Source organism: Ictalurus punctatus, chromosome 13, assembly GCF_001660625.3.
Source record: "Ictalurus punctatus breed USDA103 chromosome 13, Coco_2.0, whole genome shotgun sequence".
NCBI classification, from domain to species: domain Eukaryota; kingdom Metazoa; phylum Chordata; class Actinopteri; order Siluriformes; family Ictaluridae; genus Ictalurus; species Ictalurus punctatus.
This window is the reverse complement of record NC_030428.2, coordinates 15,396,092-15,420,939: the sequence shown is the minus strand read 5'-3', so window position 1 is coordinate 15,420,939 and position 24,848 is coordinate 15,396,092. Positions and strand designations below refer to the sequence as shown.

Genomic DNA, 24,848 nt, shown 5'->3' with positions numbered 1-24,848 from the left:
CTAATCTTTGTCTATTGCAACTGTAGTGAAACATAAACAACAATTTCAGCACATTTCCTTGTATTGAGAACAACAAAAAACAAATGTTTGAATAAAACACACTTAAAATAAAAGTCTAAGGGCATGTCATTGGGGCAGCCAGTGAATTTCTGTATGAAAGCATTTTTAATAATTGTCATGAATTCTTCAGTCAAACCCATTTATCATCCTTTTGGAGAATACTTTTTCAAAGAGGAATTTGTGATCATGTGTTACCAAGAATAAAACAAACTTTTTACTGTATTGCTCCAGTGTTGGAAAGTTGGACAAACCTGTAGAGCTACTTTATTCAGATATCTCTGTATGTCTTTAGCTATGTCTTAGACTGTGGCAGACTGTTGTATTTACATTATATAAATGCATTTTTCAGATGTTTATGGACAAAATTCAACACCTTAGACTCCCATTACAACAGCGCTTTGATCACCTGCTTTTCAGTTCTGTTCTAGGGAATGGGAAATGTATTGAAATTACTGTCCATGGAAATCTCACATATACTACAGTTGCAGTGTATTGAGATGAAGTTGAAAATAAAATGCAAATGGAGTATTCCCTTAATATGTACATTCAAGCACAAAACAAGGCTTAATGGACACAGTCAAGCTCACTCGCTCTTCTATAAAACCAACACTGTATCTCTATAGCTTGCCCTCGCATCTAAGCTCTATGGCAGGGGTGTCCAATCTTATCCGGAAAGGGCCGGTGTGGGTGCAGGTTTTCATTCCAACCAAGCAGGAGCCACACCGGCCCTTTCCAGATAAGATTGGACACCCCTGCTTTATGGTGTACATTCACTTGGTTCTCCGAATTGGTCCGTGGGTCTCTGGAACTTATTCCATATGGTCTTTGCTGATGCATCACTGCAGTTTAGAGTAAAGGCTTTCAATCTCATCTTTGAAGAACTTGCTGAGATCACCTCTTTTAGCCTTAAGCGTTGGCGTCAGAAGGCCGTTCTCTATAGTGAACTGGTCAGGGTGGAGATGCAGGTCTTTCACCTTAGTGAAAGTTGGCAACATTAGCAATGCTTCTTTTGTGTAAATTTAAGTAACATCCTGTGTTCTCTTTAGTAAAATATACAATAGTTTGCATACTCTACCATCTTTTTCAGAATTCAAAATGTCTCTTACTTGTTCAAAGGATTTCAGCCCTGCTTCACGTCCCAGCTTTATAAGGTCAGAGAGGATAGCCTTCTTAATTTGCTATAAAGGAATAAAACAATGGCGTTATACTCCACAACTGGGTGTATGCATCGGGAGTGGGTTATATTAACCAACTAGATTACAAGAAATAATGGTTTATTCAACAAGAACCCACAAATTAAGTTTGTCTTCTGAATGATAATAGTAAAACTGCACATTACCCAATACATACACATGTACTGTATGTATATAGCTATAAAAATGTATTAAGAAATGGAAATTGCACCTTAAATATTTCTTTGGTATACCTGTGGTATGTATACCACTAAAAATGAGACACTGATAAGAAAATTACAAATGTCATTTCTACAGACGTTGAAACGTAATGCATATGCAATACTGCTGAGCAAACATTTCGCAATCGTGTGGGTGTGACTTACATAAATCTCAGCAAATGAAATTTTGTTAGCTTGTAGATAAACAGCTATGTAAGATAGCTGGCACTACTAAGTGTTAGTAAAGGTTAGCTGAGTTGCTTAACTAGCTGTGCAGCTGCCTATGTAAAGAAATATGGAACCAAAATGGAAAAAAAGGCTAAGTTGGAAAACAAATGTAACGTCAGTGTCATTACTTATAATTATAATTAAATGAAGCGTTCATTTTTCTGTAATAGAAATTTGAGGCTTTGTAGCACTAGTGCTACCTGCTTTAAAAGTCAGCATACAGCCCCAATACATTAAAAGATAGCCACAGCCATTTATATGTAGTGTATTACTCCACTGATTGCTTTGGACTTTGTGTTTTTTAAAGAGCTGGGCTCATTAAAAGGCTGAAAGGGCACCTGTTGAGATAACAGCTTAAGGCCAAGAAGCAAATTTTGACTCTGGTAACTTTCAGTAGTACAGCTGCAGTATATATTTTTAACTGATGACAAAATTCTAACTTTCATTTACCCCAAATATTAGGAGTATTGAATATCAGGTGATATATGTTTGAAAGACATATTGTACAGGACATCAGACCTGGTTTCTACATAGTTCCTCAAATGAACCCTTAACTCCAAGCTTCTCAGCCAAACCAGGTAGTATCTCAGCATCCGGCACCACAATGGCCACTAAGCAGGACTGAAAATAGCAAAAAAAAAATAAAAAAAAGACATATGCAATAACACTCTCCAAAGGTTCACTGCATTTCATTAAAATCATTCATTTCTATAAGTGGGATTGAAGAGGTGCCACTTACCTGCAAACTGTCCCCATGAACAAATACTTGAGCAACTGAACCACATCGAATGTATACATTCTCTATCTTTTCAGGAGCAATGTATTCACCTTGGGCCAGTTTGAAAATGTTCTTCTTTCGGTCAATGATCTTCAAAACTCCATTCTAGTAAATTGTGCAAAACCACACCATTAATACAAGATATTTAAATAAGGAGAGGAAGAAAAAAGAAAGACAACTGGGAAATATGCACTGATGATCAAACAATACATGGTGTGTATATGTCTAATATTGATTGAACTATTTCCTAGAAGGAATTAATGATTCAGTATTAAGAAAAGAATCCCACCGGAAGCCATTTGCCAATGTCTCCAGTATGTAGCCATCCATCTTGGTCAAGGGCCTCAGCTGTCCTCTTTGGATCATTCAAATATCCACAGAACACATTCTTCCCTTTTATACAAACCTAAGACACAAATAATTATAGATACATCGTAATGACCAACCATTACAGACCTTCATGTTGAAGAGAAGATGCTAATATTACCTCTCCTTCATCATTAGATGCAAAATAGTTCATCTCCTCGACGTCTACTAGTTTGACCACATTACATGGAACAGGTACTCCAACATGTCCTAAACACAAAAACATGATGAATGGTGCAGATGGTGCATTTAAGTGCATTTGAGTATATATTAACCTCAAGCCTGCATATTTTGCTGTTAAATAAGTCGATTTTACTATGGAAACATACCAGTAGTCCAGTCCCCAGGCAAGGAGATGGTGCAGCCAGCTGTGCACTCTGTTTGGCCATATGCCTCAAATATCTGGAAATCAGGTCAAAGACACAGGTCACCTCTGGGTCACTAAGATAAGCAAGCATACACAGATGTGCTATGTTACCCCTAACCTCAACGATAGACGAAGTGACCACTACTAAACTAAGGTACTGTAGTTTAGACATTCACATTTATTTAACCCCTTAAACTTCCCAGATCAGTTGGCATGTATAGATTTACAGTATATTCCTGGCTCTTAAAACTACATACTCTCTCCTATTAGTTTTACTGTAGTTAATACATGTTTCATAGTAGTCACTGAATAGTAAGCTTCCCACTTAAAATAATAAATAAAAAATTGGTAAGTATATCGTTTTAGCTTGGTACTAGGTTTGTAGAATCCTTTGTGTGATGGCCATAAGGAAAAGCTGAAATGAAACCAAAGAAGATTTTTCACCTGGCAACCGAGGCATGCTCTGAGGAAGCTGAGCACAGCAGGTGAAATGGGAGCGGCACCTGTCACCATCACACGCACAGATCCCCCAAGAGATTCCTGGGGCCAGAGACACATACAAGCATTCAAGATCAAGATCAGTGGTTGGTTTCATTACCATTTCAATACTTTGTACAATGTTCCATTAGTGCTGTTAAAGAAACACAGAGAAACACTGTGGCCAGATGTATTTTATGCCTGATAGGGATACCTGCACTTTGTGAAAGATGAACTTGTCCCATATGCTGTTGTTTCTGATGATGCCCTGCTTCACCTCTGCATGTTTCCTTTCAATGGCAAAGTTCAGGAGCCATTTCTTGAATGGAGACTGGGCCCCACTTTGAACCTGAAAGAATGACTGGAAGTTCAGCTTAACAGTGAAAAGTCTGTGCATAGGCTAAAGAGCATTTCAGGGTCTTTTACTAGACTAGATCTAATGTCCATATCATGAAGAACATGTGACTCTTATGCGAGAGAGAGAGTGGACAAAAAGAACGTTACAATACCTTGTCATATACACGATTGAGAAGACGTGGAACGACTGGGAAAATTGTGGGCTTCAGGGTTTTCATGTCATTAGTAAGCAGTTTGATGTCTCCTTGGAAGAAGCCAACCCTGCCACCCACACCATACAGCACTGTCTAGCAGACATACACAAACACAGCACTAAGTTCAGCATGGACTCAGCACAGTTACTAGTTACTAGTTACTAGTTAAAATTTGCGTAACAATGTCATCAACTATGCCACTGAGTTTAAGATCTACCATAGGAACCCATACCTGCACGACTCTCTCAAACATGTGAGCCAGCGGCAGAAATGAGATCAACACATCAGTGGAAAGTGGTGTGAAGGCACTCTAGAGTAAATATGAATTGATTTCGCATTATTAAAAGAGAAATGGACTAATACCACTGATAAAACCAGTAATGACCCTCTTGCAACGATAGTGATGCACAATACCTCAAAGCTTTTAACAAAGCTAGCAGCATCTGCCACTACATTTTCATGGCTTAACATGGCTCCCTTGGGTTCACCTGAAAAAGACGATGACAGTATGAGACTGTATTGCAGCTGTATGTATAACTTTTTACAGTTAAAGGAATAAATGTCGGAAAAAAACACATTCATAAATGTTGAAGCACCAACATTTTAAATATAACAAATGGTCTTTACATAGTTTGTGATATATGGTAATGATATCATCATAGGTGAAGATGTGCACCCACCAGTAGTTCCACTGGTAAAGCACACAATACTCAAGTCTTCTGGCTTTGGTGGCTGGAGAGAGAATATAAACCTATTTGATATTTATTTCTCTGCAAACAATATTACTCTCTCATATTTCATCAGTATTGCTTACAAAGACATAGCAGTCAACTAAATAGCTTACTATTGGCTTTTGAAGATTGTCTTTCCCCAGAGCCTAAAGTGCAAAAGTATATTTTAAAATCATTTGTGAGAAAATTCAGTGAAAATATAGAAATAGTGGCATCATGTTAATAAATGTGCTTTTGGAGATTACCTCCACATCCTTTAGACTCAAGATTTCCACTGCACAGTGGGATGCTCGTTCTGTCAATACAGCATCAAATGGGTCCATAACGATGATAGTTTTGAGCACAGGGGTAAGACTTTTCTCACAGTTAGTGAGAAGAGTCTCCACTTTGTCCTGCTTGTCACAAAGTACTGTAGATATTTTGGCTGTAAAGGACAGAAATAGAGGGCAATTAGGATCCCCTCGAATTTCCAGTATAAATAGAAAAGTGGAATATTGGGAGTAGCGTAATATGAATTTGAATATGAACATGAACTGTTATCCAACTACTAACATTATAAAAATGATAAATTATTAAAATATAGCACTTATTCTTTGGGGAAAATATACAGGCAGCAGATGTGCAAGATCGAATCTTGAATTATTCCAGCCTCATGGTTTCATTAGAGCTCAAGGGACCCTGGTTAGGTGTTACCTGTGCCAGAGAACACCTCTAATGAAGCTGAGAGGTAAGCAGGTCTAATTACCTCTGTTAATGATGAAGACAAGTGCCTCAGGACCCAGCGTATCATACAGAGGAACTGCCACCATGGAATAAGTATAGCAGGCCAGTTCAGAGATAATCCACTGCATACAAGGAACAGATGTTGATCAGCCTACAAAACCATCAATTGACCTCCATCTGTCACAGAACCAGTCTTTAAATCATACTCCAGCATTTATTCATGATTGTATCTGTACTATAGGGGCAATTACCACAAACAATCACTTCAACACATTTCCCAGAAAACATGTTACCTCAAACCTCACTTATAATGTAATCATTTAATTATTTCATCTTGTCAATAAACGTAAAATATGAGACATTAGTAGAACAGCAAAGGTATGAGGTAAGAGAGCCTTACTGGAGCAATATATTTTTCTCCTGGTACAGGGGAAAGTGTTGAAAGTCCACACAGATGCCGTCGATAAAGTTAAAATAGTGATATAGATATATTGATTAATAAAATATAGATAAGAGATCATTAGGAGAGACATAGATAGAGATATTGATTTAAATTATAAAGTCAAATATTTAAAAAAAAAAAAATAATAATAATAATAAAAAACCTTTTAATTATAGAATAATGTTTAACAGCCGGTTAAAGATGTTGCAGTTGAAATATCACCTCTGGCCGGTTTTGAGCAAAGATGCCAATGAATGATTTTGGTGAGGCCTCTAGTCCTCTCTGGAGCAGTCCAGAGCCCAGGTACTCAGCCCTATCCAAAACCTGCAAAAAAAAAAAAAAAGAGCACCATTGAAATGCAAATACCTTCTCACATTAAGCCCCTTCCCTCCATGATGAACTTCAGCTACCATATATTCCCAAAAGGAGTACCTGTTTGTATTTCAGCCATTGGTATGGTTTCCCAGGCTTTCTGAATCCCAAGCAAGGCCCATTTCCTGTACGAATATGATAAATAAAATAGAGCAGGAGTGAGACAGATGTCCAGATGCTGGAGTGTCCGGTGCATTTGTAAAAGAACTGAACTAATGCTTTATGCTAATTACTAGTATACAGTATGTTACTGGAGGCATTATACCTGAGGCATGTAATCCCCTTTTGAAAACCTCATATAGAGTCTTGGCATCCTCATGTAAATAGGATATTAAGTTGTCATCTTTTAAAATTGCATTCTTCCTGGCTCCACCCTGTAAAACAGTATTATCAGCATAAAATGGCTGTAGTTATAGTATTTACAACCTATACTCCAATCCTCAGTATCATTCAATATTGTCATGTGAAAAATCTCTGTTCTATGTCATTACATGTATGTATAATGTTTAACCATTCGGTACATTGCAGGTAGAAGGCTCTCACCACAATGCCCACAGTCTGTCTGTTCAGATTGACAGGCGGCCGCAAGGGCTTGGGCCTGGTGTTGAGATAAGTCAGGGCGACTGCACCGAGCCCAAACAAGAACATCAGTGCCGAGGTGGGCAATGGAGAGAATAGAAACTCAAATAAGAACAACATTCTGTCAGACCTGTTTGGGAAAAACAAATCATATTAAAAAAATAAAATAAAATAAAACTTCACTGAAGTTATTAGATCATTTATAGTAATGACTGAATATCATGCTTTAAGCAGAATAACTAAATGGTATGTAAAGACTTTAAGGGATTAAACAATAAAGCATGTTTCATTAATTATTATGGATAATTGACTGATATACTCTTAAAAAGAGTTCTTTGGATGGTTAGTGTTTTCTGCAGGACTACAATACTACAGTAAGGATAACACACAGGATTGTAATCTTTAACATTGTAAGGTGGAACACAAGAATGGTCAGAGGTTACATCAAAAACTAATATAATTTAACATAGAATCTCTCCAAGAATTTGCTTATCACTCACTCACACTGTAGATTTATTCTCAGAAAAAAAGATTACACCCAGAAACGAGATTAAAACTGGAGTGATGTGAGCCCTTTTCTTGGTGCCAGTAAGCAGTCTGACCTAACCGAAGGCAAGGCAGTGCTGGACCTCATTATTAAGCTAAGAACCCTTAACAATCCAATTATTGACAATGTTACCATTGTGAGTGCCAATAAAGAACACATAGGTAAACACAATGAACAATACCTAGAGCAATGCACTAAAACCACTACATCTAATCTAATATCATATAGCATTTCTGTCAGTACACAATTAATCTAAGCAGAACTATGCCCAAGAAACTGATGCTGAAAGAAACTCACAAAGAAATAAATATTATTTTGTCCCAGCACTAACCCATTGTAAACTCATGAATAATGGAAAAGAGTATCGGGTGCAATGAAAATCCTCAAATGTATAATGCATGATTAGTCAAGGAGCAGGATTGGAAAGCACTGACCTAAACAAGAAGATGTTCAGAACAGAGTCCTCAATTTCCACATATTTTAGCATGACAAATATTTGTTAATAGTTTACGAGTGGCTATGAATAGCATGACAAAATCGCAGGTAGAAAAGGGCACCATAATCATTACCCAACCACCAAAAAGAATATATTGAAATATTATAGTATAATATTATATATAATATTATTATATTGTCGCCATCCTGTGAACAATTCTTAGAATTCTGTATTTTATTTATATCCTGTGTTTTCCGCCTTATGCTAAATTCAGTACCTGAATGTCCTGCAGGAGTCTGCGATGTTGCTCAGCTAATGAAGTCCAACAGAAAGAGTTTCTTCCTCAAGCAGCATATACCCCAGGCAGACTACAGAAAGCATGTGTACAGGGCCAATAAAATAGCTGAAAGCACGCAAGTGACCTTTGAACTATGGCTGCTATCTATCTCCTGATTAAAAAAATTGTATGGACATAAACATTTAGTGTTTTAATAAAGCAATGAACATTAAATAGTTTCCTGACTTAAGTGTGCATTTATGTCTAATATGTACACTTATTTCCCTGTGGCAAACTGAAATAACTGTTTGTGTGTTTTTGTTGTTTTTGGAGGTCGAGCTGACATTTTGGTCCACATTTTATATTTGAGAGTTCAGGAACAAACTTCCCCTCTGTAGTCTCCTGTCTCACATCTAGCACTGGCTGACTGCAACGATCTAAAAACCAGTCTGATATCAATATTTCACAGAGCCACCGGACTTGATGCTGATAATGTTAACACCACTACAAATTGAGATGCTCTTCAATTGATCTGAATACATTTTAACACCATTCATATACAGTATTACATTAATTACATTAACATGAACTCAAAATCTAATCATGCAAAAGAGGTGTGATGCATCGCACAGGTGTCTCACAGCCCTGTGTTTGATGATTCAGCACACCAATTACAGCTTTACTGAGAAAAGTAGTCAGCAGAGTCAGAAAGAGCTGCTAACAAGAGAGCAGCACATGAGCCAGCACGGCACTCATCAAACATCATTATCACGTTTCAGCTACAGTCAGGCATGGCACAGCATGACCTTTCTCACACTTTCACACTTTCTCACTCTCTGCATCATTATCCTACCTCTTCGGGCCGAGCAACTCAGCTGAACTTTGACATTTGAAGGTAATGGAAGGAGCAGATAAGGTATGAGCACCTTTGGACGGTTTGTAATCTATGACTGATAAAAGTCTGATAAAAGTTTAAAAAAAAAAAATAATAATCCAAAAAGACAGTGGAATTATAAAGACCCATATTTCTGATCTTGCCACAGGATGTAATTCTGTCTATTGATGTTTATAAAGGGTCAAAGTTGAAAAGGATTTACACAGCTTCCAAAGATGGTCTTGAGATCTGTATTTAAATTGCTCGTTATGAAGTGAGTCAAACAGGTTAGATGATGGGGATAAAGAAGGTACATGGTACCACTTGATTTGAATTGTGTCTACATACATTGAGCCTTCATAACATATTTGCTTATATTTATAATTACATATATACATATATGTACAGTTAATTGGGTGCAAGGTGGCTTAATGATTACAAAGTTTGCCTAGCACCTCCAAAGCTGGGGGTTTGGGTCCTACCTCCACCCTGCGTGCACGGAGCTTGCAGGTTCTCTCAGTGCTTCGGGGGCTTCTTCCGGGCTCTTCAGTTTCCACCGCAGTCCAAAGACATGCGATGTAGGCTGATTGACATTTCCAAATTGTCTGTAGGGTTTGAAAGAGTGTGGGAATGTATGTGTGATTGTGCCCTGCGATGGGTTGGCACGTCGTCCTGGGTGTCCCCTACCTGGATAGTCCCCTGGGATAGACACCAGGCTCCCTGCAGGATAAGCGGTACAGAAAATGGATGGATGGATGTATTTACAGGAAAGAGAGATAAAGCGATAAACCTTACCTTACTACATCAAGCCGCTGTATGAGTTTTGACATTAATTGATAAACAATTCCAGCAATGCTAATGAGTGTTTTATTTACAAGTGCATTTACATCATTTAGCAGATGACCTTATCCAGAGTGACTTACGGATGTCAAGTAAATACCGTTCGAGTAAAGTGTGAGCGAACATACTGTGTTTGAATGTAGGATGTAAACTCCTTAGATACCAAGTTTAAACACAAAGGCCAACTGAGGTCATAATATGTTTGCCAATGAGAATAGATCCACAAGGACTGATAAGCAGCTTTCACTAACGGTTCTGAAAATAGACATTATTTCTTTTCTGGAAAGATCGACTAGGTGATCAGAAATTAAATACATGAAATATACATATATAAGATCAGATCCAGTTTCTGTTGTCATTTTCAAAAAATAAAAGCGGAGACCAAACCCACAAGATTGCAGCAATACTTATTACAAATCCAGGGATTCCATAGCAGGGATTTTAGTTTAATTTCAGCTATCAATTACCTGCATGTGGCTGTATTTCAAGTAGATTTGTTAATTTGTTAAAATCTCTAATTTATCTTTATCAGTACGGTGTGCATATAGTGTGCATTTTTCTATATTTCATTAATAAAGCTGCGATGGAACAATAATTAATATTATTATATTTTTTGCAGTAAAGTATTTATAAAAGTACTTTGGCCATTAAAATCAATGAAACATCTGAATGCTGACTACAGTGAAAATTTTTACAGTGAAAACTGCTAACAGTTAGACGCTTGATTAAAATTAATTTCCCTTAGGAAGAGAAAGACACACTACGTCATCCACACAGCCTTTTAAATCCTCCTTGATATCTCTCTGGTGATCTAGTTGGGATTTGCACGGACAAGATGGAAGGAACATTAAAATCCAAAGCAACTGATCATGCAAGATGCTGGGTCTTGATATTTTTACTGTGTTCCACATTCATCAACCCCATCATTTGCAGCCGTACAAACCAAAACAAGCTGTTGGTAGGATTCCAAGCTCCTCGGAATTTATCCTATCCATTCAGCGCTTCAAAACTGGGCTCTGCCATGCAGATTGCCGTAGATAAAATTAATTCGAACCCATCCTTTGTTGAAAATTATACCCTTGACTTTGTGTATGTGGACACTGACTGTAAAGCGAAGCTCTCGCTTGGAGCATTCATTGACCAAATTTGGAGGGAAAATATATCAGCCCTCTTTGGGCCACCTTGTCCTGAGGAGGCAGAGGTAAGTTTCTCATTCAAATGTGTATTATTTTAAATTGATCAACATTATGATGCTTGAGAATTAAGTAATAATGGGGACTTTAAATGACTAAAGACAATTCATTATGTTATGGTATGTCCATATGCTCTAGGTCACTGGACTTCTTGCATCCACTTGGAACATCCCAATGTTTGGCTTTGTTGGGCAGACAAGCAAAATGGATAATTCTCTTATTTATGACACTTATATCAAAATTGTCCCTCCGCTTAAGAGGGTGGGAGAAGTTTTGCTCAAGGTACTGGAGTTCTTTGGGTGGACGAATGTTGGTATAATTGGAGGAGGTGCAGAATCTAACACTTGGGACAAAGTAGATGGACTTTTTAAATCTGTGGAACAGCAACTCCAAGGCAGAGTGACAGTGACAAGCAGCATCATGTTTGACATCAGTGATCAGGAACTCACTCATAAGACCGTGAAACATATCTCCAAAGTTGCAAGGGGTAACAGCTAAATTATTAAGAGTACTAAATGTCTACCTTTCATAATAGTTGGGATAGAGCCAGTGTAGTGGAATTTGCTCTTTAATAACACCAACCTGGATGACAATACATAATTACAATACATAAATGCCCTTGTGCCCTTATGGTGTGTCCATTTTGACATCAGTAAGTGTTGCAAGTTATCTGTACTTTAATGAGTTAGAGATTGTTTATACAGCTGTGATAACTCCATTGACTCGAAAGGTGACCTTTTGCCACCTCATACCAAAAAGACTGATATTATTGCTCTTTTTAGGAACAGTTATTATATCTCTGTTTTACTGTCTACACTGTATATGTGTCTAATATATTTTCTAACACCGTTTACATGTCATTTCATGCCATTATTACTCTCTCCTTTCCAGTGATTATAGTGATAAGTAATGCTGAAGATTCCACTAAGCTGGTAATGGAGGCTGAAAGACAAGGCTTGATGAATGGAGAGTATGTTTTTCTTCTGGTACAAGAGTTTGAGGTCAGTGGCAATGTGGTGAGTAACTTGTGAGAAACAGAGTCAAATTAGGTAAATCTCTATTTGTGCAACGTACAAACACATCATGATTTTTATCCTTGAATCTTCAATAATGTCTGAAAGACACAAGTTATGATATTGATGAAATAGAGACTTACCTTTTGACATTTTGAAGAGCATGACCATCTGAAAAAGGGGTACATTAAATGTTCATCAATCATAACCCTTCAAACTCTCAGTGCACTACTATGAAGTACTCCATAACTACAGTGAAAATAATATGATAGGTATGAGAGAGAGGTATGTACAGTATGTTTGGACCCTTAAACAGGTCCTGGGAGTTTAAAGGGTTAAAGAGCAGATAGACACAGTGTCTTTTTGCCTTTTCAGGGATGTTCACCATCCCCCAAATAAAACCAAAAATTCTAGTTATTTCCTAGACATAAATGAGCTACCATCAGTGTATGCCCATCCAAATACTTTATTCAAAGCAGGTTCTAATAGGAAATTTACATCTGCCCATTCTTAGCTTGTTGTTCTTTCTTTTTCCAAGGATAACGTGTGGAAAAGTGCTTTGAGTGACAATAGCCAAAGGGCACTGAAGACATTTGATATGGTGTTTGTCCTGGCTCAGAAGTCTTATGAAGGCTATGATTATTATGACTTCTTTGAACGTGTATATGAGAGGTTGAAAGGGGCCCCTTTTTACAGCAATCTTTCTTCAGACAGAGAAGTGAGAAGTCCACCATAAAAACACAAACACACATTTCTCAATACAAGTCACATACTCAATACGCATTTCTCATTTCACTGGAAGGTAATGTACTTAAATTGTAATGTACCCATTTGCCTTTAAGGTAAGTCCTTATTCGAGCTACCTACATGATGCTGTCCTGCTCTATGCCATGGCACTAAAGGAGGCTCTCAAAGATGGCAAAGATCCTCATAATGGGCGAGATGTTCTTCAGAAGCTCAAAGACAAAAACAGCATTAGGTTTTATGGTAATTTATGTTGTACATTAAGTCTAAAATAATCCATGCATCCCGAAAATTTTGACGTTCAGATTTTTACTTGAGAACATCTCTATTATTCAGACTGAAGATCTAACATACATGTTCTGTACAGGAGCCTCAGGTCTAGTTCACTTTGATCCAAATGGAGAGAGGAACATTGACTATTCTTTATATGACTTGCAACTACATGAAGGCATCGTAAAATTTGTCGCCATTCTAAACTTTGACAGTCATACAAAAATGATCAAGTAAGACAAAAATTTCAAACTTTTTAAAACTCCTGGCACAATTTGTGGTGCAATTTATAAGCATTTTTGTGTTTTTTTTTTCTTTTGCAGAACAACATCAAGGTTTTCAACTGTGATCTGGCCAACAGGGAAAATACCAACAGATAACCCAGAGTGCGGTTTTGACAATGAACTCTGTGAATGGCTAAACAGTGGTATTGCATTATTGTATTCAAAATTCTATACTAGTACTTCAAAAATAATTGACAAAGGTCTAAATGATTGTGTCCTAATTGATAGTATCCTGTTCTTTGCTGATGTAGAGATATATCTGGTATCATTGTTGGTGGTCATGCCACTGTTTGGAGTGCTAGCAGTGATCTTGATTACATTCCTGACCCTACAGAAGACCCGTCTGCAGACAAAACTAGAGGATTCCAACTGGTGGCTTATCGACTACAGTGATATCACTATTCTCATGGAGCCTAAGGTTGGACACAAAGTCTATGCAAAATTAAAAACACAGACCAATCTGATATTCACATAATTTACTTTAGTGTTGTCGGGTTTTCAGGGAGGGCAGGCATTATCATTACATACAACTCCTAGTAAAAGTGGAAGTGGTGGCTCTCAGACAATGATCTCCACTAACAGCTTTGGTCTGAAGGACAAAAATGGCAAAGAGACCATCTATGCAACAATCGGCCTGTACCAGGTAGAAAAGGGTCCACTTCATATATCACAGGTTAATGACACCATTTTACCTTCCACAAAAATTTTCAACAGATTCCTCTGCTGTAATCTAACACTTTCAATTTCATCTTGTCTAAGGGAAATCACGTGAGCATTAAATACCTGGACAGTCAACTTCTACGTGACGTCAAGAAACCATCTGTTATTGCTGAGTTCCATGTGGTAAAGACAAATATGCTGGAATCATATTTTAATTCAAACCCTAGTGCTTAACACTGTAAAGAATTTCCACTACCATATTGCTTAACTTTTATTGATTAACTTTTTTCCAGATGAGGGAGCTTAAACATGAGAACTTGGTACAGTTTTTTGGAGTTTGTAATGAACCCCCTAATGTCTGCATAGTCATGCAATACTGCAAAAAAGGTAGCTTAAAGGTAATTCATTTTTAATTCAACCTGCATATAGCCGAATATCAGTAAATGAATGTTTTAATTGTGACAGGAAAAGTGATTTAGGCTGTGTGTTTTTCCCTTTAATATTAGGACATTCTCAGGAACAGTGAAATTGAGCTGGACTGGATGTTTAAACTATCCTTTGCCTATGACATTGTCAACGTGAGTAAAAAATTTTGTGCAATACAAATACAATTTTAAATCATTATATGCAGTATTCACAGAGTACATTGTATTGTTTGCGACTCACACAATTGAGTTATATTCTGTGGCTTTGTGATTTCTTGCTGTTCACGCTTTATAGGGTATGGAATACCTACACAGGAGCAGTCTGAAGTCTCATGGCAACCTGAAGCCAACCACATGTCTAGTGGACAGTCGGCTGCAGGTCAAACTTTCAGGCTTTGGACTATGGGAGTTCAAACATGGCACCAAACACAGACTGATCCCACATGAGAACCCCAAATATGAAGGTACTTTCAGTAACTGGCTCAGTAGAACGTTGGTGCACTGGGTTGCGAGGATGGATTGGTGTCCCCTCCATGATGTATTCCCACCTTGTGCCCAATGTGACCAGGATAGGCTACGGATCCACTATGACACTGACCAGAATAAAGCAGTTACTGTAGATGAATGAATGCATTAATACATTCAATGACCTTATTTCTAGAAAAGGATGTTGTTACTTTTTTGCTGCAAATGTTTGCACTCTTGATATCACCATGTGATTATAATGGAACAATTAATAAGAATACACAACGTATACTCTACATGTTATAAATTCATTTCAGTGTTTCATTTCACTGCAGAGTTGTACTGGATTGCTCCAGAGCTTTTGAGAGAAGTGCACCTTCCATTCAATGGTACTCAAAAAGCAGATGTGTTTAGCTTTGCAATAATCATGCGAGAGATAATCTACAGCACAGAAGTGGGACCCTACCATGATATACAGTTGGAGCCAAAAGGTAATCGGTATTTTTGTCTGACTTCTTGCACAAAGGTGCAGTGATCATTCTGACCAGTAATGTTTTAACCTGAAAATCAAGCATGATAAAAGAGTAGCACACTTTCTTTCAAATAGCTTGAATTAGAGAAATGGAATACTTAATGGCTTATGGCTGTATGATAGCAATGATCACTGATAATCATTCTGTTAATTATGTGTTTGGTATTCAGAAATCATCAAGCAGCTCAGGGCGCCTCTAGCAGGGGAGCCCCTCAGACCTACTCTGTCTGCTCAAATGTGTGACGAAGCTTTGATAACTCTTCTGAATGCCTGCTGGAGTGAGAATCCTGACCATAGACCCCCCTTTACCTCCATTAGGAGAAGACTGCGAGAAATCTGCCCTGACAGGTACAAGCACAAAGTCATGAATACAATATGTTCCACTCATTCACTGTACTCTGATAATCTGATATAATATATTTTAGCCTTACTGCCAAATTAGTTTTTAGATTATTGGTTAACTATAATAATAAAAAAAAAATTTAAAAACCATGTTGTTTACTAAATTGCTTGGATTATAAATTATTTTTTTCCGACCAATTTTTAGCCATACTAATATTTTGGACAATATGGTAAACAAGCTGGAAAAATATGCTAATCATCTAGAGGATGTGGTGGAAGAGAGGACCAATCAGCTCACTATAGAAAAAAGCAGAGCTGATAAACTTCTCTCTAGTATGCTTCCCAGGTAACAGAAATATATTTCAATTCTGATTTGCAGAGGTAAATCCTTTTTCTTTGATAGATTACTAACTATATGCTTAATCTATTGTTCCTATCAGGTATATAGCAGATCAGTTAATGTCAGGAAAGTCAGTGGAGCCCACAAGTTATGACCTGGTGACCATTTTCTTCTCTGATATTGTGGGCTTCACTACCATGTGTTCAATCAGCTCAGCCCTGGAAGTAGTGACACTCCTCAATGACCTCTACAGCCTGTTTGATGAGATCATCAAACTCTATGATGTTTATAAGGTACATAGCACAAATCTGTAGCCACATAATATTAATGATATCATGAGAAATAATAGATTTGGTAGAGAATGTGTACATACTCAATTTCAAGTGTTAAGCATGATATTGTATACTGAACCTGTTCATATTTTTAAAAAAAATTGTATGAGTGGTGGGGACGTGGGTGGATTTTGTTCAATGCTATATAAAGTAACTAACCCCATCCATAACCTCTTTATGAATTTATAACCTTTCACATAAATTATATCATGCAATTCTTACAACCATGACAACATGTTTGTATATCCTAACTGCAGAGTTAAAATCCATATAATGATGATTATATTACAATGGTCTTTGTGTTAGGTGGAAACTATAGGAGATGCATATATGGTGGCAAGTGGGCTGCCTATAAGTAATGGCACCAGGCATGCAGAAGAAATCTCGATAATGGCCCTCCATTTCCTCAGTGCCATTAAAAGATTCAGAATCAGACACTTGCCCAATGAGAAGCTTGCTGTACGGATTGGCATCAACTCTGGTATTAGGAACAAGCTACTTAAATTGCTTTTTTCCCCCCATATGAACTACCTGCTTTTTAATAGAAGTTAATATTGTGCTTACCAACAGGTCCAGTGGTTGCTGGTGTTGTGGGAACTACGATGCCTCGCTACTGCTTGTTTGGAGACACAGTAAATACTGCCTCTAGGATGGAGAGCAGCAGTCTTCGTAAGCACCAAAAAAAAAACTAAAAGCTTATTAAACATATTGATCCTAATTTGTCAGGGAACTATAGGGTATGATGAATGACTGAATCTGTGTCTGGTTCATGACAAACTGTTGAATGACAAAAAATGCACATAAATTATGTACCAGCTTCAGCAGTATGGGCACAAGCCCCTACCCACTAGTCCCTTATTTATATGTTATGGTCATAGAGCTTGCCCCAATTTACCCTCATATACAATACTGTGTAAAAAAAATTCTGTAAAGCAAAGATGCCTTCTAAAATAACAACTTTAAAAAAATTCTAAGTATCAAAATAATCACTATATTGAGCAGTAAACAATAAAACACCCAGTTGGCATTTTAATATAACGTACATAAATTCTCAGGACACTGTAATGCAGTTTTCTAAGTATATTGGCTGGTAGGTTGTTCCAGGCTGCAGTTCTTCTATCTCTGGAGGTAAAAGGGAGAATGCAAAAATAAATTTCATTAAAACTGAGTTAGAAGTGCTTGAGTCTGAAGAAAAATGTTGTTTTCAAAAGCATCATTATACATAGAAGGTAAGCACAAATTGACTTGAAACTTGAGATTAAAAAAAAAAAAAAAATCAACCGTTACCACAGTTTCAATGCAGGAAAGAATGCTCCAATATGGATCCAAGTTTTTATAAAGCTGTTTAAGGTCAAAATCAGACAGAACATGGAACCATTTTACAGTAAGCCCTATTTTATAGCTAGGGTTTGATTAATTTTAGCGACTCTCGTCGCTGCGGCCTGGGTTCAATTCCCGATTAGGGAACCGACCCCAGCCACTGGACATTTTCATGAGCCAGTGCACTTTCAGTGCCGCTACCAAGCCCAGAAAATGGGGAGGGTTGTGTCAGGAAGGGCATCTGACATCAAACCGACAAAAATCCAAATATGCGGATGGGTGACCCGCTGTGGAGACCCCGAAAGGGAGCAGCCAAAAGAGGGGAAAATATATAGGTTTATATGATATTTTCTGTCCTGAAAAAAATAAACAAGTCCTTATTTCATATAAAGAAAATGGTGAAAGAAATTAACCACTGAAAAAGCTGACTATCAAAATGAATCAGCTTGTGTCTGGTGTGTTTTAATGTTGATATAAAATTATGTAATAGCCCACCTCCCCAGTACTCTATGTCCTAGTCAGCACTTCATATTGTCTCTTCAATTAAAGGCTTAATGAGCTGATTCTCTGATTCTCTTTTATAAATTTGTCACTAAACCCCATTACCTACATGTTAGATGTTCCTGTGTCTGGAAATTGACGTTGTTTGCTTTTTTTTTGTTTGTTTTTTGTAATGGCTTATACTATTCTACTCTATATTCGCTATGCTTATTGATAACTTGTTGATTCTGATTATTTAAATTAAAATCAAGCATTTTCAGGTGCTTAAAAATTACCCTTAAATTAACAGACTGATCACACAGATATGGTAAAGATTAAACTGTTGTTGTAATTTGTGTACACTCATTTTACAGTCATATGAAACTTTGATAGATGATCAAAGTTTGATAGATAACCACACTGAATATTTCTTTGCAGCGCTGAAGATTCATATCTCCCAGAGTACTGCTGAAATTCTCATGAAGATTGGCTCTTATGAGCTTGAGGAGAGAGGAGACACTGAGCTGAAGGTATATTGTTGACAACAATATTTAAACTTGTATTAATTTCCAAGCATGAATGTAATTTTGTATTGGTGTCTTCACAAGGGAAAAGGGCTTCAGAAGACTTTCTGGTTGAACAATAAAATGGGTCTGAAGTTTCCTCTCTCACCGCAGCACTGTGATATGAAGCTAGATCCAGAACCAGAGGTAAGAGAAGCGTTCATCTCATTTATTTTGTAAACTGTGTCGAAAACAGCACAACTTAAACCATAAATTTGAATGGGTCAGTTGAATCGACTGTAATGGCTGAATACATGTCACGTCAACACCTCTGTATGTCAGACAATGTACCGTTCTTATTTAATACATTTATTGCAGGTGACATATAAACCAAACATAAGTTGTGATGTGGAGAGTAAAGAAAAAGGAAGAACACACAAAATCCATGATGTAGATAAAATACCTGGTGCTTACACACTGACTGTTCCTGACATCTAGAGACCAGTCTTGGGAACTACCACTGTTTTTTATCTCTTCAGATTATATCTAACACTATTTTGTGACAAATGAAAAGTAATCATATAAAGTACTGTAATGTATTTACAGGTGATTTCTCATCAAACCAAAACAGAATGTATTTTCTTCATTGTAATAAGATATCACATCTTGTATTGATTTTATTGTAATGTTTCACATGAAATAAAAGAAACATTTCAAGATGCAAGCAAGTGTTTAGGAGGAAAGTGTCTTACAGTCCCTGAGACACTTGTATGGCTGTTCTGTGTGTGTGTGTGTGTGTGTGTGTGTGTGTGTGTGTGTGTGTGTGTGTGTGTGTGTGTGCACGCATGTGCGTGTGCGTGTGCTACGCATCTTTTACAAAGTGGTATAATGCAAAACTGCATTAAGCAGAAAGACACACAACATGCTCAGAAAAGTTCCTGTGAAATGGAGAGAAAAAACATTGGTTCAGTTTCCAAGGATACACACTTGTTTTTAATTGTCAAATAAATATAATGTAACATTAAACTGAATGTATATAAATTATTCAGTCCAGTTAATGATCATAATTTTCAAATTCATATAAAAATCATAACAAACCGGCTGACAAGGTAAAAAGTAACAGTGCAGAATTGTAATAAATTGCAATTACGCTTAAATTACAGCAGTTAAAGTACCTGCAAGATGTGTATAACTGGAAGAATGTTGTGCTGTAAATAACCACATTTAAGACACAGTTAGTCAACACAAAATACTTTTTTCCTCTTTTGAACTATTGAAAATAATTACTACCTTTAATTTGAAACTCCATTGTCAAGACGCCTCCATGTGGATCTGGTTCAGATTTGACACTCCTTGATGTACATGGAGTCTTAACAGGGAGGTTAAAAAAAAAAAAGGTCTCAACATTAGAAACGAAATCATTTAGAGATGTAATGTCTGATTCATATTTCAGCAGCACATATTTTCATGCATATGTGCTGTTTCATGCGCACCGGCTGACAGTAGAGCTTTTCGCCATCACACACTTGAACCTCGCAGTGAAGCCAGACAGTGGATACTTTCTCTAGTCGCTGAAAGCGGAATGAATTGAACTTGAACATTGAGCGGCTGTCTTTGGCGTTCTCAAATATGGTCACGGTGTTATCTGACGAACAGCTGCACTCAAGGAACACAAAGTAGTTGGATTAAACAAAAAGCAAACTGACACAGAGAAAAATGTGTAACTAGATACAGGCTTAGTATTGTTCTTATGATTATTTCGACTACAAAACACTGTGTGGGTAAAACACAGCTTTACCTATTGAGAATTAAGCTCCATCTCTTCTTGTCTGTTGAATAAGGAGTAGGTGTTGCCCAGCAATTTGTTATAACCACCTTAAACCTGTGAAAGTAGATTGAGGCGTTTGTGTGTGATATATCTATGCATATAACGAATAATGTAGTGTACTGTATATCCATCCATCCATCCATCCATCTTCTACCGCTTACTCCTTTTCAGGGTCACAGGGAACCTGGAGCCTATCCCAGGCAGCAGCGGGCACAAGGCGGGGTACACCCTGGACAGGGTTAGTGTACTGTATAATAAAATATAAATGCTACGATCGCATACCTATTACTCAGTCCTTTCGCTTCGATGCCGATGAAGACCTCCGAGCCAATTTCCGAGGTGTCAATCACGTATGGAGCATCTTTAGCATACAGGAACTTAGAGTTCTACAGACCAAACAGAGAAATTTAAACTTTTATTTTCAATCAGTCTTCATGCTTCATCTAGTCCTTGACCTAATCTCTTTTGACCATATATAGTTTTAGTGTAAGCCATTAAAGGACTATTATAGCTGTATGCCACTTAAACAATCAAAAGTCTAAAATATAATGATGTGAGATTTCATGATATTCCCCAGAGCTGACATTATTAACCACTACATATACTTTGTTCATCAGAATTTCTCTAATTGGACACTTTAGGACACCTACATGTAAGCAAGGTCGCAGTACTCACTGTGAACACGTTCATAGACAATTGAGACTTAAAAGAACCTAAACTCCCATTGTTGACATAAACCGTTGCCACTCTGGAAGAAGCAGAGGATTTAGTAAAAAGGCTGCAAGTCCTTGGGTCAGAATTAATTCTTATACATACTGCTAATGAAAGGAAAGTCAATGTAATAGGGTCTACCTTTGACTGAAGACTGCATTGTTGACCAAGTAAGCCGCCCTGTACGTACAGCTAAAGGTGTAGTTCACCGGCTGGTTCCGCACTGTTAGTGATGAGTCATTGGAGACTACAGAGTTGTAGAAAATGTACTTTGGGTCTTTGCCTCCAACATACTGGTCAGAAGAGAGATATGGTTTGTCAAGTTTAAATGAAAATCACACACTTTGTGGTCATTTATGCAGTCTGATTGAAACCATAGGTCATTAGGGCTTATATAGCATCGCACTTCCCCTGTGGAAGTGTACATTTACATGCAATACAACTAAGCACTAAACTAATTTTTGGCTGAGAGCAATTTATATGAAGAACTATTGGAAAGTTTTACCTCAGACATGGTGGCACAGTACGAGAGATTCTTGGGTGTGAGATCAGGAATGGTAAAGCGGTAGAAGCCAGGAGTATTGACCCCTGTGTAGCACACACCACCCAAAGACAGCTGTCCTATTTCCCACCCGTATGGGCACTCGGGCACATTTGCAATGATGGCATTTGGAAAACAGGAAATCATAACATAATCTAAAACAAAACAAAACAAAACAAAAAAACAATAATGCATGTAAAATTACAGCACCGTTGTTGTTCTAGTAAGCTGGCTCACTTTGATAGAAACATTTTTGATGGTTTGATAACTACCAGCTTTTTGTGGAATACAAGCCCATGAGGCAGGGAGAAGAAAAATTAGTGCAGCGACAAAAGCCATTTCATACACTGCAAGGAGAAATATGTTAGGATTCAAATCACAATTAGAGCTATGCTTACAAATATCACAACATGATACATTAAAAAATGAAGAGTACAATACCAGTGCTGGGTCATGGAGGTAAGTCGTGCTCGGGTTTTACCACATTGTGAAGATCTCAAGCAGTCTCAATCAGTGCTGTCAGAGCACAGGGTGCAGGTGGAGATCACCTGTGCTGCCACAGGGGCCGTTTTATATTCCTACATGCAGGAATTAATCTCCCTGTATTCCGCTGTCTGCCAGTCTGGTGAGAGCATTTGGTGATAGCATTGTGAAACACAACACAAAAGCTTTCTGTGCTTGCCAGACATTGACTTTTAAATTAACAGCCTCTCGAGGGAAGACCATTTTCTCTTCATTTAACATATCCTTTCTTCTGTACAACCTTTTATATGTCCTACACAATACATGATAGTTGTGATTAAACACAACAGTTTAAATCTAAGCTGGGCAGTGAACATCATTTGAAGAAATCATTGCTGATTTCTAACCTTTAAGGTCTGGCGTCGGCTGACAGATCTAAGGAGTGATGAGCATCAGTGGGGGTGTAGTTGGATACCTTACACACTCACGCTACGTTACATAATGGCTTTCAATCAGATGGAGGAACAGGTGCATTAGTCCACTCTTAGCAGTTATCTAAAGCATCCCACCTTTTCCAGTGTTGTTTCATGGAATTTAAGGGGTACAGAGTCATCAAGGTCACTCTTATTCAGCTTGAGAGAAAAAGGATGAGGATAATTACTGAAAGCATTACAGGGCTCTATTACCAATGTCCTCAGTCTTTATTTCAAAGAGATGGGATGGACTAAGTAGCTAAACAGACATGCAACGACAATGCCATGTTTGTCCTTCAAAGATGGACAAAGTTAGATAAAGAGATTTATATAAAAAAACACAATTATTAAAATAGTTAAAGTAGTATTATGAAACCTATTGCAATTTCATTTAAATAAAACTGGTCAAATATATCCTTAAACGAAATCTAAAATTTCTGAAATGTGTTCCAGTGTTAAGACTAAAATTCTAAAAATCATTTTATTTCGATGTCATGTTTGTGAAACAGGTTCAGTCTATTTATATATCAAAGGTATTTGGGTTCTCCCCCCCCCCCCCCCCCCCCCCCCACAGCATTTTATTAGATTCAACATTAGGAAAATATGCAGATTAGATACAGTTAAATGGCAAGACTAGAGTTTGAGATCATGTTTCAGACTCAGGCATTCTAAGAAAAGCTCTTTTTATCCTCAAACTGCACTTCTCTTTTGTATTTAAGGACAGAACTTATCCTCAGTTGACCTTTCATTATTTGTGGGAATGGACAATACAACATGTCATTCAGGTCACTTTAGTCACATGGATAATTTGGGGTTTATGGACAATTATTTATGCATAACAGCACTGACTATATATACAGTCCTGGGAAATCAAGCGCATAGCCCATGTAATTATAAACACTATGTAAACAAACAATGCAGCCTATTGTACCTCTGCAAAATCTGCAAATATTATTTTGCATCATCTTCTACTGAATAAACATGAGAAACCCCAGACCCACAGTGCGGTAAGAGGATAGTTTTGTGCACATAGGGCATGTACAGATATCCTCCATGTGCTTAGACAAACATTAGCATGAGAATGGAGAGAACCACTGTGATACAGATCAGATCAACTCTAAGCCCCAGAGCTCAGGGACAGCTAACATTACAGTACACATCAAAACTAGCTGCCTTCCAGGTGTTCAGACTGCCAAGAGGTTTCAACATGTTATGTAATCCCAGCTCTTGGGACGATTAATTGTGTGCATGATTAGTTTGAATAAAATGCAGGATGTAGCTGAATGAATAAAAGAATTGGATAAAAAAAAAAGAAAAACTTTTATAGTAACCTGAATTTGTTCCTTTTCAGACTGTTGATAAGTAGAAGCATCTCTTTGCTGAATTTGGTCACACGTCTTGCCAAATATACTTTTTTTTAAAAAAATGCATGAATTCATAAGGATATATATGATTATGTCTGAAAATTCAACTATTATTACTTAAAGATGTCATGCAGTTTAATGAAATAATAAAAAAAAAATAGTCCACATCATTAATGACAAATTTTCATTGGTCTAGTAGCTGGTGCAGTTGCTCCATGTAGTAACCATTTATCCATTTGTTAGCTAGCCACTCATCTGAAGAATACTAGCTAGCACGTTCTTGTTTGAGATGTTTGTGCGTGTGAGTATATGCATACATACACACACACACACACACACACTAACACACACATACATACATACATACATACATATATATATGTATGTGTGTATATATATATATATATATATATATATATATATATATATATATATATATATATATATATATATGCACACATATACATACACTTTATAATCAAGTAGACATTTAGGATGCCTTCTTTCAAGACCTACGCACGAAAT

At 37.3% G+C, this 24,848-nt stretch overlaps 3 protein-coding genes across 3 annotated transcripts; 1 reads left to right on the top strand and 2 right to left on the bottom strand.

Annotated features, from left to right (window-relative positions):
* Nucleotides 1-721: 721 nt before the first annotated feature.
* Nucleotides 722-8,415, bottom strand: acsl5 (acyl-CoA synthetase long chain family member 5). The gene is made up of 21 exons (XM_017484227.3): nucleotides 8,328-8,415; nucleotides 7,032-7,197; nucleotides 6,754-6,862; nucleotides 6,549-6,613; nucleotides 6,339-6,440; nucleotides 5,697-5,796; nucleotides 5,197-5,375; nucleotides 5,065-5,097; nucleotides 4,901-4,952; nucleotides 4,635-4,708; nucleotides 4,453-4,530; nucleotides 4,179-4,313; nucleotides 3,884-4,018; nucleotides 3,637-3,732; nucleotides 3,155-3,227; nucleotides 2,947-3,035; nucleotides 2,749-2,865; nucleotides 2,421-2,564; nucleotides 2,201-2,302; nucleotides 1,167-1,238; nucleotides 722-1,034 (listed from the first exon to the last, which is right to left on the bottom strand). The coding sequence occupies exons 2-21, from the start codon at nucleotides 7,185-7,187 to the stop codon at nucleotides 897-899; spliced, it is 2,049 nt and encodes a 682-aa protein (XP_017339716.1). The 5' UTR covers nucleotides 7,188-7,197; nucleotides 8,328-8,415; the 3' UTR covers nucleotides 722-896.
* A 2,461-nt stretch (nucleotides 8,416-10,876) lies between these two features.
* gucy2g (guanylate cyclase 2g) lies at nucleotides 10,877-19,457 on the top strand. The gene is made up of 22 exons (XM_017482811.3): nucleotides 10,877-11,242; nucleotides 11,373-11,721; nucleotides 12,126-12,250; nucleotides 12,786-12,965; nucleotides 13,090-13,234; nucleotides 13,359-13,494; nucleotides 13,585-13,688; nucleotides 13,797-13,963; nucleotides 14,048-14,188; nucleotides 14,305-14,388; nucleotides 14,499-14,603; nucleotides 14,712-14,783; nucleotides 14,926-15,094; nucleotides 15,431-15,586; nucleotides 15,798-15,975; nucleotides 16,175-16,315; nucleotides 16,410-16,602; nucleotides 16,948-17,122; nucleotides 17,212-17,310; nucleotides 18,880-18,971; nucleotides 19,050-19,151; nucleotides 19,323-19,457. The coding sequence occupies exons 1-22, from the start codon at nucleotides 10,877-10,879 to the stop codon at nucleotides 19,440-19,442; spliced, it is 3,399 nt and encodes a 1,132-aa protein (XP_017338300.1). The 3' UTR covers nucleotides 19,443-19,457.
* Nucleotide 19,458: 1 nt separating this feature from the next.
* On the bottom strand, nucleotides 19,459-22,607 carry tectb (tectorin beta). Its single transcript, XM_017484228.3, has 11 exons — nucleotides 22,466-22,607; nucleotides 22,297-22,371; nucleotides 21,989-22,179; nucleotides 21,625-21,776; nucleotides 21,448-21,520; nucleotides 21,055-21,158; nucleotides 20,743-20,826; nucleotides 20,438-20,600; nucleotides 20,235-20,313; nucleotides 20,120-20,152; nucleotides 19,459-19,882 (listed from the first exon to the last, which is right to left on the bottom strand). The coding sequence occupies exons 2-11, from the start codon at nucleotides 22,361-22,363 to the stop codon at nucleotides 19,818-19,820; spliced, it is 1,011 nt and encodes a 336-aa protein (XP_017339717.1). The 5' UTR covers nucleotides 22,364-22,371; nucleotides 22,466-22,607; the 3' UTR covers nucleotides 19,459-19,817.
* Between the last annotated feature and the right edge of the window lie 2,241 nt (nucleotides 22,608-24,848).